At 40.8% G+C, this 13,572-nt stretch overlaps 1 protein-coding gene across 1 annotated transcript; it reads right to left on the reverse strand.

Moving 5' to 3' along the window:
* Window positions 1-984: 984 nt before the first annotated feature.
* On the reverse strand, window positions 985-10,643 carry GJA1 (gap junction protein alpha 1). Its single transcript, XM_051792247.1, has 2 exons — window positions 10,020-10,643; window positions 985-4,044 (listed from the first exon to the last, which is right to left on the reverse strand). Exon 2 carries the CDS (start codon window positions 4,026-4,028, stop codon window positions 2,883-2,885), a length of 1,146 nt encoding a protein of 381 aa, XP_051648207.1. The 5' UTR covers window positions 4,029-4,044; window positions 10,020-10,643; the 3' UTR covers window positions 985-2,882.
* Window positions 10,644-13,572: the final 2,929 nt, after the last annotated feature.

A 13,572-nucleotide genomic window follows, 5' to 3' on the forward strand; every position in this document is an offset into this window, starting at 1 on the left:
AATCAGCCTGTCTAGGAAACACTACATTTTGTCTCAGGGTGAGCCCTTCTCTGAATGCTTCAGTATCCACCTTTCCTAGGGCATGATCCTCACAAAATGCTTGGAATGCCCTTCCGTTTGTACAGACAAACTAGGACAAGCCAGCTTAAATATGACTCACTGTTATTATTTAAGGAAAACTTCAAAGAGTCATTCCTTGTGCTGGTGATCATGTAGCATTTCTCAGAGCTGTGAATCCATTACCACAGCCCTGCTTATTCTTCCCCTTCTTTACTAATAGGAAGGGGAAGAATTTGGACTTAAAAATAACAAGCAAATTTGAAAGTAGAAAGCTGTATGATAATCACATGACCACTATATTTTGATTTTTCAAATGAAAAAAGGAGTTGAATCATCTCGCCTTTGGAGTCCAATGCCGGAAAGGCAAGCACTGTTTGACTTTGGACATAAAAGGTGAAACAGGAGACAATATTGACATCCCAGCCTTATGAAAATCACTGCCTTTCTATAAAGGAATGAGGCTTTAATTCCAGACATTGAAACTGACTGTCACTCAAGCAACGTGATTACATGGGGAAATGTAAACTAGAGGCAATGATTACATAATGTTGAATCTAAGCCATATTAAAAGTTGCTTGAAAAATTATGTGACAGTATTTTATTACTATTTTTTTATAAGAGTTTGTAAATGAATATGTTTTCTGAGACTCACAGCGAGATTCGCATTACAGTAGTTCATGCTGACCATGACTTTGTTCCAGGAGCGGCACAAACAATGCTTGTTTTTCCAGTGTTGTGAGGGTATCTGAATCTGGTCCTGTGAAATTTCAGTTCAAAGTAAATCCAGATGGATTAAATCAAGGATGCTGCTGAAATGCAGGGTGACTGGGGAAAAACGAACAAGGAAGGAACAAGTTTGGATCATACTACTGAAACAAAAGATATATGGACGTATGAAACACTAAAAGACCATTAGAAAATGTATTTATACTAAATTAAAACTTTATTGACTAATGTTCTCCAGACAACATGATCTGACAAACTATGGTTGCATACATGCAATGAAGTTGAACACAACAGTAGTTTAACATGGAATGTCAAACAAATTAATATAATGTATTAAATGAAAGAATTTATCTGTGTTGCTGCAAAATGAAACCAAGCTATGTATTTCCTTGGTCAATCTGTGTTCAGCTAAGAGGCTATGCATTTGAAGAAACTGGTAGATTTCTTTAGCATGTATTTCAAATAAATTAGTTAGAATTGTACTCTTTAAAAATCCTTCCAACTTCACTTGCATTTCAAACAAAATCTAAGTGTAAACACTAAAGTTGCTAGAGCCATCTAGAAAGACCTAACTGTCAAACTCAGAGTGGGCATTATAGTTCAGTAAATGTGAATATTTAGAACAAGAAAAATACCAGTTACTGCAAAAGCCTTGTAGGCATATTTTATTATTAATCCAGCACAAAGCACTTCTTCTAAGTTTCTCACGTAAAAGACTAAAGCTTGCTTACAGTACTACATCTTCTATCATTCAAGCATCATTATTACCTATCAGGGAGACTGGCTAGATGACCTAATGGGTCTTTTCCACCCCTAACTTCTACAAAATAAAATCATTCATGCCAGCAAGAACACGGTTTGCTACATCTTGGGCTTGATCCTGTAGGCTTTGCTCAGGCAAAACTCCCAAACACTTAAGAGATTTTCCAGAGCAAGACATCCAGGATTAAGCCCTTCTGATTTTTTATTTTTAAAAGAGCATCCACTTAGGATACATGGAAAACATTCTATAGAATTAAAAAAATATAATGACATGTGCTTCACTTGCATTGAAGGAACTACAGAATGTAAACACCATAGTGGCCCACATTTTCACCATATCCATGAGAAAGTGTCAACTGCAAGTAACTTGTGTGCGTTTATTTCTCAGCCTGTGTTTCCAAGGGTGTTTTGTGTATACCTTTACCTCCACATCCACACACATACGCACTCCCTTAATATACATAAAGGTGTGACAAAATTCACTAAAGGCAGTTGCTTGCTCATCTTGATGCTTAAATCTGCAAGTGGCAGCAAACTGTGTTTTACAGGATGCTAATTAGACTGCACATGAGCAGCAGGACACAAGTATCGCTGTGAGCAAGACTGTGTCATTGCCGGTTCCACAAGCATGGAGCCATCCCATTTATGCACATGACAAAATATACCTGCATAAAGGGCTGGAAGAGCAGGTGACCAAAGTATTTCTTGGTGGGCCATGTCTAAAATTTGAATTGAACAACTCAAAGATGGTAGATTGTCCTCACAGGAGCTTTCTGACAACCTGGAGGACCCTGTAGGAAAGTTTACCTTCAAAGTGCACTAAGAATGGAATGTTCTTGACAGGGAAATGATCAGAAGCAATCCTGGACTTTTTTGCATATTGAATAGGAAAAATGTTTTCATCTTCAGGTAGCACTTCACCCTGACAAATGTGGGTTCAGTTATTATTAGGTTTTAGCGTTACAGAAGATTCTTTAGGAACAAACATGATAGTACACACATACACATACACTCAGATATTTACAGCCTTTCTAGAAAAACAGCCCCTTACCTTAGTACTACCTATCTTTTTCTTTTTTTTTTTTTTAGTATTTGAATTCTTTAAACCAGCTACATTAAATACCAATGTGTAATGTACCACCCCACACCAATCCCACATCCCCTCAAAAAACAGCAATTATTTCAAAAGTTTGTTTGCTTGTTTGTTTTTTTATGATTGTTAAAATCTCCTGCTTGAGACTGTTAAGTACCACCTCCGCTGGAACAAGATCAGCACTGACGGCATCTTCCAACGCCCGTCGTTTCATAGTTGAGCAAGTACTGCAGCAAGAACCTTAGATCTCCAGGTCGTCAGGTCGAGGCCTGCTGCTGGCTCGGCTGCTGGCTCTGCTGGGAGGCCTCTGGTCCACAATGGTGAGGGGCTGCAGCTCGTGTCCCGATGCCAATTTTTTAGTGTTCTGGTGCTCATCAGAGAAGTCGAAGGGCTGGGCATGCGAGTTGGAGATGGTGCTGCCAGCCTGCCCCATTCTGTTCTGCTCCGCGCTGTAGTTGGCCCAGTTTTGCTCGCTGGCTTGCTTATTGTAGTTACGACAGGAGGAATTGTTCCTGTCTCCAGTAACAAGCTTGTACCCTGGGGGAGACATGGGAGACAAGGGGGCGGTCGGTGAGGAGCAGCCATTGTAATAAGCATATTTGGGGGAGCCACAGTCCTTGGAAGGGCTCATGGCACCGCTGTGGGAGTAGGGGTCGGTTTTGCCTTTCACACGATCCTTGACACCCTTGAAGAACACGTAGAAAAGCTCAATGATGTTCAAGGCAAGAGACACCAAGGACACCACCAGCATGAAGAGGATGAAGATGGTTTTCTCAGTTGGACGGGAGAGGAAACAGTCCACCCTGTGTGGGCACGGATCTCGCTCACAGGTGTAGATGGCATTCAGACTAAACCCATAGATGTACCACTGTATCAGCAAGAAAGCCACCTCGAAGACAGATTTAAACAGGATGCTGATGATGTAAGTACGGAGCAGTCCCCCACGCATCTTCACTTTGCCATGCTCTTCGATCCCATACTTGAATTTCTTAATTTCTATTTGCTTGAGGTGCATATCCACATTCACGCCATCATTTGCGACCACTTTGAGCTCTTCTTCTCTTTTGTTCAGCTTCTCTTCTTTCCTCATTACATAGAACACGTGTGCCAGGTACAAAAGGGTAGGTACAGACACAAATATGATCTGCAGAACCCAAAAGCGTACATGGGAGATGGGGAAGGACTTGTCATAGCAGACGTTCTCACAACCAGGCTGTTGAGTGTTACACCGGAAAGCAGACTGTTCATCTCCCCAAGCAGATTCGACTGCTGTCCCTAATAGCAAGATTCGGAAAATGAAGAGGACAGACAGCCACACTTTCCCTCCTGCAGTAGAATAGGCTTGAACTTTGTCAAGAAGTTTTCCTAAGGCACTCCAATCACCCATCTTCACAGGATGCTGGCTAAACAAGGACACAAAGAAAAAAAAAAGTAGGGTTAAGGCAGAGCTTGAATACCTTTGACAGACTAAATCACAGAGCAATGCTAATAGAGCAGTGGTGTCAGCTTTGCTGTAATTCATGTGTCTTACACGATCTGAAGAGAAAACAGAGTTTTAGTCTGCAGGTGGAGTGGGAAATCAGGGAAACTGAAAAGAGAAAGTACCATGTAATGTCTCAGAGCAAAATGAAAAAAAGGGGCTCCTAATTTCATTCCAGTTTTCAAGAAGCCTGTGACAACCCTCAGTGACCATTGTGGTTGGCTCAGCTTCCTTGGTGGCAGCCTCAGTTCAATGACCTACACCTGCCTCAGGTGGAAAACAGCTGTGACACACTGCTGAAGCAGGGTGTGGAACTAAGCAGTGGCACTGCCTAAATATGCCAGGAATATATGAAAGATTTCTCAATTTCAGCGTGTATTGATTGTTCCCTGTAATTTTTACGCTCAATCATTCAGATACTAAAAAAGCAAACCATGGGTTAACATAAATACAAAAGATTACATTAAGTTAACGTTAGATACATAAAACTCTATCACTGCAAAATGCATGCTGTTTTTCCTACACCAGCATTAAACTGGCCTCTTGCCTATCACTACACAGTGTGCAATACATTTAAGAGTATAGTTCCTGATGATGCCAAGTTTATACTCTACTCAGCTTCAGAAAAAAAATTGCTTTCTAAATACAGCTTGTACATTAGTATTTCCAGATCAAAGTTAGCATTCTTTACCTATAGTTTTATGAAGCAACCAAAAATAGTAAATACATGAAACACAACTAAGATAATGTTACCATATTGGAGGAACTCGTTTCCTGTTTATCTGTGATTTGTTTAATTCATTGTAGTTTCAGATTTGTGTTTGCATCTTTTTGTATTTAAATTCCTTCTTTGTTTTGAAAGGAAAAAATATTCAGCAAGAAAAAAAGAAATAGGTAAACGAGCTCTTTCTTAGGCAACTCCTGGCTTGCAGTTTGCATTCCAAGTGTTGAACACTGCAAGTTTAAACTGTCTCCCCGACTTGAGTTTTAAAGCGTGCATTTCTGGGACACAGGCAAGTTCTTGGGATATCTGGAAATACACAGGATGACATAAAAGAAATAAAAATTCCTGGGAAGAATAAATTTCACTATAGATTTTTATCAACTAGAGAATGGCAATCTTATATTCATAAAAACTTACATTTTAACTTGCCCCCTGAAAAAGCATGTGAAATCAGGAATTTAACAGGAAAAATAATCAAAAACTTTCCCCTTTAAAGTGGATGCTGCTGGGCATAGATATTTGTTCCGCGCATGCTGAGTAATCCCTTCCTGGTATTAACAGTTTTTATAATGTCGAAATGATTTCCTCCCCACTGCATCATGGATATATCCCCTAGTGAAGGTCATTTATAGAAAAAGCACTTTTTGGATAATTCATAAAATAGGAAATTTTAGCACCAAGGAGACTTGCTTTCAAGAAGCAGTGAGTCACTGGAAACACAAGACTGTAAATCTGGCAAACTCAAACATAACAATAAATGTCAAATAAAAACACACCATTCCTGCCATCAGAAAGAGTCTGACAGAGTAATGGGAGACAAGTGTCTAAAATAGCTTTGAGATGCCAATTATCTTTGAACCCCTGAAAAATATACCAGGGCCATTTCCTCCATTTGCCTAGTCAGCTGGCTCTGAAGCTCACCAACCACAGCCTGCTGACCCTTCCTCATATAATTAGCTCTTCTCATGAATGAAGCCCCATCAAAGGATCAGGCCTGCTTCAGACTTTGAAATCTGGAAGCCTCTGCTGGGAGGAGTATGCACAGCATGTTTATCTCTGACACATCCCCTCAGCCATCCTCAGCTTTCATCTTTCCCGGGAAAAGTGAGTTTGTCTTTTTGGGCTGGGGCGGCAGACAGGAGTCAGGCAGAGGATCGCAGAGGTCTCTGGAAAGGCTGAAATGAAATGTGACTACATTCTTCTCAGGCTGGGATTGTTAAAACAGAGAACAGCCTGTAACTATACAACACGTGAAGTCTGTTTTAAAGGCAAACTATTTGCTCCATGTCCTAGAAGTGAAGTGGACAGAAGGAGCCTTTTTCAAGTAACAGCTTCTTGATTTAATTAGTCAGCTTTCCAAAGATTTTAAACTACTGGGTTAACAGACTTTCCTCAGACTAAACGTTTTTACTGTCTAAATGTTATTTCAGATTGAAAGCCTGATTAAGAAAACAGAGAATGTGTTATTTCTAGGCAGTTATGTGTTGTTTGTTTTCTAATTACACCCCTTTCTGGTTCATTAATGCAATGTGATTTACTTCAGTTTTGACCTACTTAATCCCACACCTGCAACAGTTGGAGAATTAACTACCTATTTTTTAATTTGCTTCAGCATGCAAAATTGCTAAATTTCATCTGTGTCCTCTGGCAATATAAACTCCAGGAGGAAACATTCCATGCTTGAATTACTCATACATAGTTTTGAAAAGCAACTTTTTTAAACAGAGATCAGTTACATGCTAGCCTTTGCCAGTGATAAAAAACCCCACATCAATTCAAAACATTGTACTGTTAATCAGATAACCTTGTGGTGGCACAAATATATTATTCCTTTTCTTAAGTGGATTCTATTGCGTTATGAAACACAGTACTTTGCTTTGTTGTAGAGAAAATTCATTCATCGGATCTAACTTGTTTACTTTCAGGGCACTGAAAGACCAGTTTTATTAACTGACTACAAATCTGTTTACCAGGTATAGAAAGAGGGTTTGTATCAAATGGGTATTTTAAGTATTCTAGCTTTGTAAGTAGTTTCTAATGGTTGGCAGAACCTTTAAAAATAATTCTTCAATATTCTGGACTAAAACTTCTTTTAACTCTTCCAAACACCTTAAGTGAGTCCACTGAATGATACAGGCTGGCCTGTTCAATTGATATGATTTCACTACTTTAGGAATTTAAGGATATGGCTGATGATGAGTACGTGTGTTTCATGAGTTCCTGGTGATTAATACTTTACAGGATCATAACCTTCTTCTGAGGCAGACTAATGCTGGCCTAGTACTAACATATAGCAGTCTTTAAAAGATGGATTTCTTCCAGGTCCTACTGTGTGTGGGTAAAGATAGGAAAAAAATCCATAGAGCAGCAGGAGATCTGACAGCATTCATTGCATGGGTTTTGGATGACCAAATATATAAGACATTTGACTTCTAGGCCACAATTAAGAAATTCTAGAACTATTTTTTATGGACAGCATTCATCATGTCATCTGGTTCATATTTTCCGAAAAGAATAATGCAAACTCAGGGCTGTGGTAATGTGCCCAGGTCTGACTACAGTGTTAGAAGGTCACATGCTAGCAGATGGAAGAGCAGTAAGGGTTAGAGTGGGTTCTAAAATGGGATCATGCAGCTGAAGCAACTGGGAAACAGGACAAAGTTTTGGTTTTCCAACAACTTCTGCCTTTTTATTTGTGCTTACACACACATATGGACAAGAGAGAAGGTTCTGGACCCTGAACATCAATCGGCTTGAGCATTTCTCAAAAGTAACATGCATTGCAAAGAAAGCAGATGAGATGTACAACTCGTCGAGTTTGGACAAGTTGGAAAAGGGAAAGCTAGTTTTCTGTAATCTTGCAAAAATAAAAGAATGTCTTCCAGACATTCCTCTGGGAAAGTAGTGTTCATATGTAGGACTGCAGATCAGCTTCAGTTCATTTCATCCACCGGACAAAGATTACGCATTAAATGGTTGCAGTAACCAGAACTTAGTGTCACAACTATGATTTTCTTCTTTGTCTGCCAGTATTTCTGGTGATCAGTCACTAGTGGATCTACCCCACAGCCTCTGCCTCTCACATGTTGTACCCTCCCCACCTAGTTTAATTTTAAATCATGTTTGCAAAAGCAACTTTAAGCACTTTCTTAGACGGTCTCTAGTTGTACAATTCAGGTCTACCCTCTGTGTTAATGCCCAGATTCATCCCTCTCCTGACTCACTCTGGAATTAAGGGAAGGAAAGCTGAATTCCCTGAGGGGGCCTTGGGCCCTCTGATGCTCCTGCTTGAGGATTTTGAAATCTGGATGTCTAAAGCATACATGGGCATAAAAAAAACAGCCCCAGTGCCTCCATGCAAGACAAATTCAGTAGGTAACAAGGGGAGGAGATACTAGTGACTGGGGGAGAGAAAGCAATGTATCTAATGAAACAGATGCATTGCTCAATGTCCTCTAACCTTCCCTGTGCCCACAGGAATCCTTGGCCTTGGTTCACTGCAGAGACAAATAAAATTAATCTTTTGGGCTTGCATAATATGAGAGATAGCTTGAGATAACTTTACAGTGTTGAATCTGTCTGCGTTCCTGTGTGTATAAGCATTCAGCTTTATGTCGCAAATCAAATCCCTCGTGTCCATTCCTCCCTTCCCTCTCCTGAACGGAGCCTGCTACTTGCCTTTCTCCCATTCGCATGCTTGTTAGGTATTGTGGGTCAGCGCCAGTGTTTGGCTTTGAAGTTTCTGAAGGAAACACTTCAGTAAACATCCCAAGACTAAAAGCTTAAATTCTGCAGCATAGTGTGCTGTCCAGATGTTAAAAATGGCAGGATGAAAGCTTCACGCAAGTCTTCTAACTCGCTCTCTATGCACGCGCACACACACACGCGCGCGCGTACGTGGGGACATCGGGCAAAAGGTGTCCATAGCCCATTTTTGCCTCCATTACCAGGGGTTTTCATCACAAATGTCGCATACAAAAACGAAAAGGAATGCCTTGGACGAAATATGCTGCTTCGTGAGGCTCGCTGGGTATCTCAAGGCAAAATATGAGGACACATATAAGCACACAATATTCTTGTTCATGTGTTACTTGATAAGATAGACTCTGTGCTTCATCTGACTATCAGCTGAAGGCTTTTTCTGCTTCCTCTTGTTGCTTTTTAACTACTGGCAAGCAGTAGGCAACAATTGCTATAAGGAATCACTCCAAGTCTCGCAACATAAAAAGCTTTTTATTTCTCCAAAAGATGCTGCTCAAGCATTTATTCCTCTGCAATTTGGTCATTCAAGTCTTCAAGGGAATGTAACATATAGAGATTATGACACATATTGTGTGTATTTTTGCACAGTCCTTCCTAGACAACTTTCATTTATATCTACCCAAGACTTTCACAGACATTGCCAACGTGGTAAGGCATATCATGATATTCCACATTCCTTCTCTAAAATCCCTCACAGAGGTTGCTAAAACAGAGTAACTATATACAAACCAGGTTAAAAATCCGTAACGCATGTCTGGATTTTATCACATCTATTTTAAAAGAAAAGGGGAAAAATTATCAGGAAGACCACGTGAAAGTCACTACTTCAGTAGCTGCAGCATTTAACAAAGCACCTAATTAAGAACCTTGCTCTGCTCAAGCTATCAGGCATCAATCAGGATTTCCATATGAAAGCAAAATGTGTGGGCAAGGAATTGGACGCACTCAGGGCAAGGTCTCTCTGTTAATAACTTCTGAGGCAATTTCGGTACAACAGAGGAGACTGAAGCGCGCCTCAGTTTTTTTCTTTAGAGGAGCTGAGTTACCCCGAGAGCAGTGCAGGGGAGCGATCGCCAAGTACTAGCAACAAGTCTGCAACTCAGCCCAGCACTCACAACTTCGCTGCAGTTACTCCTTCGCTTGAAAAAGGTTATAAGTTGTAAAAGTGTAACACTTCTAGAAATGTATAGAAATATGACGAAAGAAAGTAAAGGATTCCTCCAAGATGGAACTTCGCTTTGCACTTTAAGAGAATCTACGCTGTTAAGAGATGTGTTTTTTTAAAACAAGTTCAACCATGAGCGCAATAACACAGGATTTCTGGGGGGGAAGGGGGGGGAGAAGAAAAGAAGTGTTTTCAGAAAAAAAAAAGTGATACACAAAAAGATGAAAAAGGAAAACTTTCAACTTACCCTTGCTGATCAGCAGTGAAACTGGATCAGAGTACTTCTTTGGATGGTTAAAGTAAAATGGAAGAGCACGTTCAGGCACTCAGACCTATCTATTTAAACTTTAAAAGTCTACTCCTGTTTTGTATTTTTCATCCTTCCTTCCCCACTAATGAAAGAAAAGTGCTGATACCTCGTAAAAGTTTTTTCTAACTTTGAACACTGGGAGAGCTTTTAACAAGTTTTCAAGCCTCTGACTGTGCGAGAGGAGGGGAGAGGGAGGGGAGGCAGGGGAGGAGGGGCGCGCTGCGGGCGGAGAGCAGGGAGCTGGGGGAGGAGGAGGGAGCGGGCTGAAGACAGCAAAAACCAGCCCGCGTAAAGACACAGAGCATGGAAGTCCACTCTTGCTGATGTAACAAAACAAATACAAGGGCAATTAGCAGCCGCCTCACACCCCCCTCCCCGGTCACTGGGGCACCTGGGTGGCACCGTGTCCAGATCTGGGCTCGCCTGAGACAGATGAAACAGCTTGGCTCTCTGTTGTGCACCAGGAGTTTCACTGCAGGGAAAGGGGAAAATGCATTGAAAGGGATTAATGGGTAACCAGCGCGGACCTCCTGGACGCTGGGGCTGCTCCCTCTGTTCACTCCTCGCCACCATTCAGGAGAGGAAGCCCTCCCAAGCCCTCTCTACTTTTTGTTATGAACGCAACAGCTTTGTCTGCTGAGGTCAATTTCCTTTACGTGCACACATGAAAGTACACACCGGGAGCAGCGTGTTTGTTTCCACAGGAGATACACATCACATATTTTTTTTACAGACACATGTGTGTGTGTCTGTCCCATGGGAGAAATGAAGAAATGACCTCAAATTCCAGGAAACTCTTTCCAGGAAATTTCAAAAAATAAAGCACAGTACAGAGAATCAGTCTTCAATAGTAAGAAGAAATGCTCCTGATAATTTTTGAACACATTTTACAGAGTAAAATCATGCTCCAAAACTGATCTATGCAATTGGAGAAAACTAGTTTGGCTTTGCTCCTGACCAGACCCTAGTTAAATGCTCCTTGAAAAAATGCCTCCTCCGTGGAACAGAGATTAATTTATTTGTCTGTCTGTGTTAAGCTCCTCACACATGGAATCGAAACTTCATGAGGAGTTGGTCTTGTATTTGTTCACGTCATGTGGTATTAGCTGCTCTGTGGGACTGCTTAGGAGCTTCTCTAGAAGTGTTTGTGGTCACATAGTTCTCCATGAAGTTTCACAGTTTGGGTTATACTGGACTCATTTTGGTTTCAACTCATGTTATTCGCAAGACCTATTTCTGGGCTCAGTACCATGGAAGAGCATTTTTTGCTCTTTGAAGGCTACAAAGGAGGGAAGAAGTCCAGTAATGGTCATTGAGAGCTTCCTAGATAAAAGTCCTCTACAGTTTCTTCTTGAAATAATGAATGTTACACTATACTACACAACCTAGATATTACTGCTTATTTTGCACAGCTCTTCCCTACTGCTTTTCACCCAGAACTCTCTCAAAGTAAGGCAAGGTCTTTGTAGAAAGCTACTCATCAGGGAGCTTTGAAGCTGGGAAACAAATACACCATCCTGGTACTTGCTCTGGAGCAGTTTGTAGCAGACTACACTGCCTCCTGTTTGAGAAAAAGAGTTAGTACACTACAACTGCACACCTTCTATTCCCCTTCCTCCAGCTGCAGACGGAGACAGCTGGTTTCCTCAGTTTGCCCTCTTTCCTTTGACATTGGCTGTTAGATTTTACAATTTTGTTTTGGTTTGGTTTTGTTTTTTTTTTTTTCTTTTACAGTTGTCCAAGCCATATGGCAGAAAGAAATCCCATGTTTTCTGAAGGTTGTTTTCAGGTTGCCTTTTCTCATCACATTAAGAGAGAAATGGAACTGTGTGCCTAACAGGCTGTGAGCCCTTCTTCTTGAGAATGGAAAAATTGTAATACGCAAATCATAGCATTTCATAGCCTTCATGACTACTGTACAGACAGGGAGCAGAATACACATAGTGCTCCTGCTACAGCCCTGTAGAACACTGGTCATTCTGGAGCAAAGTACAAAACTCTGTCAACATGGCTATGTGTGTATTGATGCTGGAGACATGGAGGACATTTGGGATGTTGTATATGGTGCTGCTGCAAAAGCTGCCCCTTAGGAAAGCAGAATTATGCCAGGGAAAAAACCTTGAATCATAGCATGCAAGAATACAAAGCTATCATTCCCTGTCAAAGCTGGCAGGGTTCAGCTTGCCCGATCCTGCATTTCTCCATTATCTTCCTGTATAGGCTTTGCAATTTTTCAAGCATTTGAAAAATTTTGAAAGAAGGGTGGAGAATCTTAAAATCCACCTTGGAAAACTAAAATGTGTATGTTAGTAACAAGGAAAGAATAATTTTGCAGCCATATTAAGCATAACACTTGGCTTTCTTATGGCATTATCCACATGCAAAGAGAAAGTTTTACAAGTCTCCACCCGCAATACTTTGTAGAATTAGGAAAGATTATCATTAGTCCTGATAAGAATTACTTGGAAATGTCTCCTAGAGTTTGGAACTACATCTCCATGGTCATGTTCCACAGCCTATTACCAGAACATATTCAGCTTCAGGTGATGCAATGATCTACCATTTCACAAGGTTACCAGAAAGTCCCACACTCATTTGCCTCACAATGGAAATAAGATTTTCAGAATGAACAAACATCCTCATGTGCAACCCCTCTTCAGGTAAAGCTGTGTTCAACAAGAAAGCAGGAGATATCAAGACTGACATATTTGTAAACCTGTTCTTCATTACGGTCTAAGAGATGGGTAAGAAGATCACAGTTAGGTTTGAGGCCTTGTATTGTGGAAGACAGATAGATTCTTTTCACCTGATAGAAATTAATATTTTGGGGCCTTGAGCTCCCTGGGACTTCTACTGCCATCCATTGACATTTTGACTTTTGGAGCAAACAGCACTGTCTTGTGAAACAATCTTTCAGCATGGCAGTGTGAGGACTCCAGAACCTGTTTGCCTTTCACTGTGACTCAATGCAATGCTGGAGCCTAGGCTCCATCAAGGGCATCTCTGGGACTGAACCTCAGGGTGACTTCCACAGGGTTTCTGTACACTCTCTGTGAATTCTCAGCTGAATCAGTGAAATAGTTCAGAGCCCACAGTACTGCTGCTGCTTTTCTACACAGACTTACCAAATGGAACCATAGATTGGTCTATTTAGTATTTCCAGCTCTTGACACAGATTCATGGTTAATAAAGAACTCAGTCCACTATATATATCTCTCTATTTTTATATATATGTCTCTCTATATATATTCTATATATCACCTGAACGCAAGTGCAGCATTCTATACAGAAACTTTTTTCCTCATATTGCTTACAAATACTCCCTCAAAAATATTTGATAACCTAATTCGCTGGGAAAGCCCTAGTGAATGTTTCATTTGGAAGTTTCTCCAGTCCTTTGACCATTACCAAATCTCCCATTGATACCAGCGGGGTTCACGGTCTACTTCCAATTAAGCATGCCTGTAATTTATGGAGCTCTTAAAATGAA

This window comes from Manacus candei, unplaced genomic scaffold (assembly GCF_025592945.1).
Source record: "Manacus candei isolate 608988 ecotype Guabito, Panama unplaced genomic scaffold, ASM2559294v1 h1tg000034l, whole genome shotgun sequence".
NCBI classification, from domain to species: domain Eukaryota; kingdom Metazoa; phylum Chordata; class Aves; order Passeriformes; family Pipridae; genus Manacus; species Manacus candei.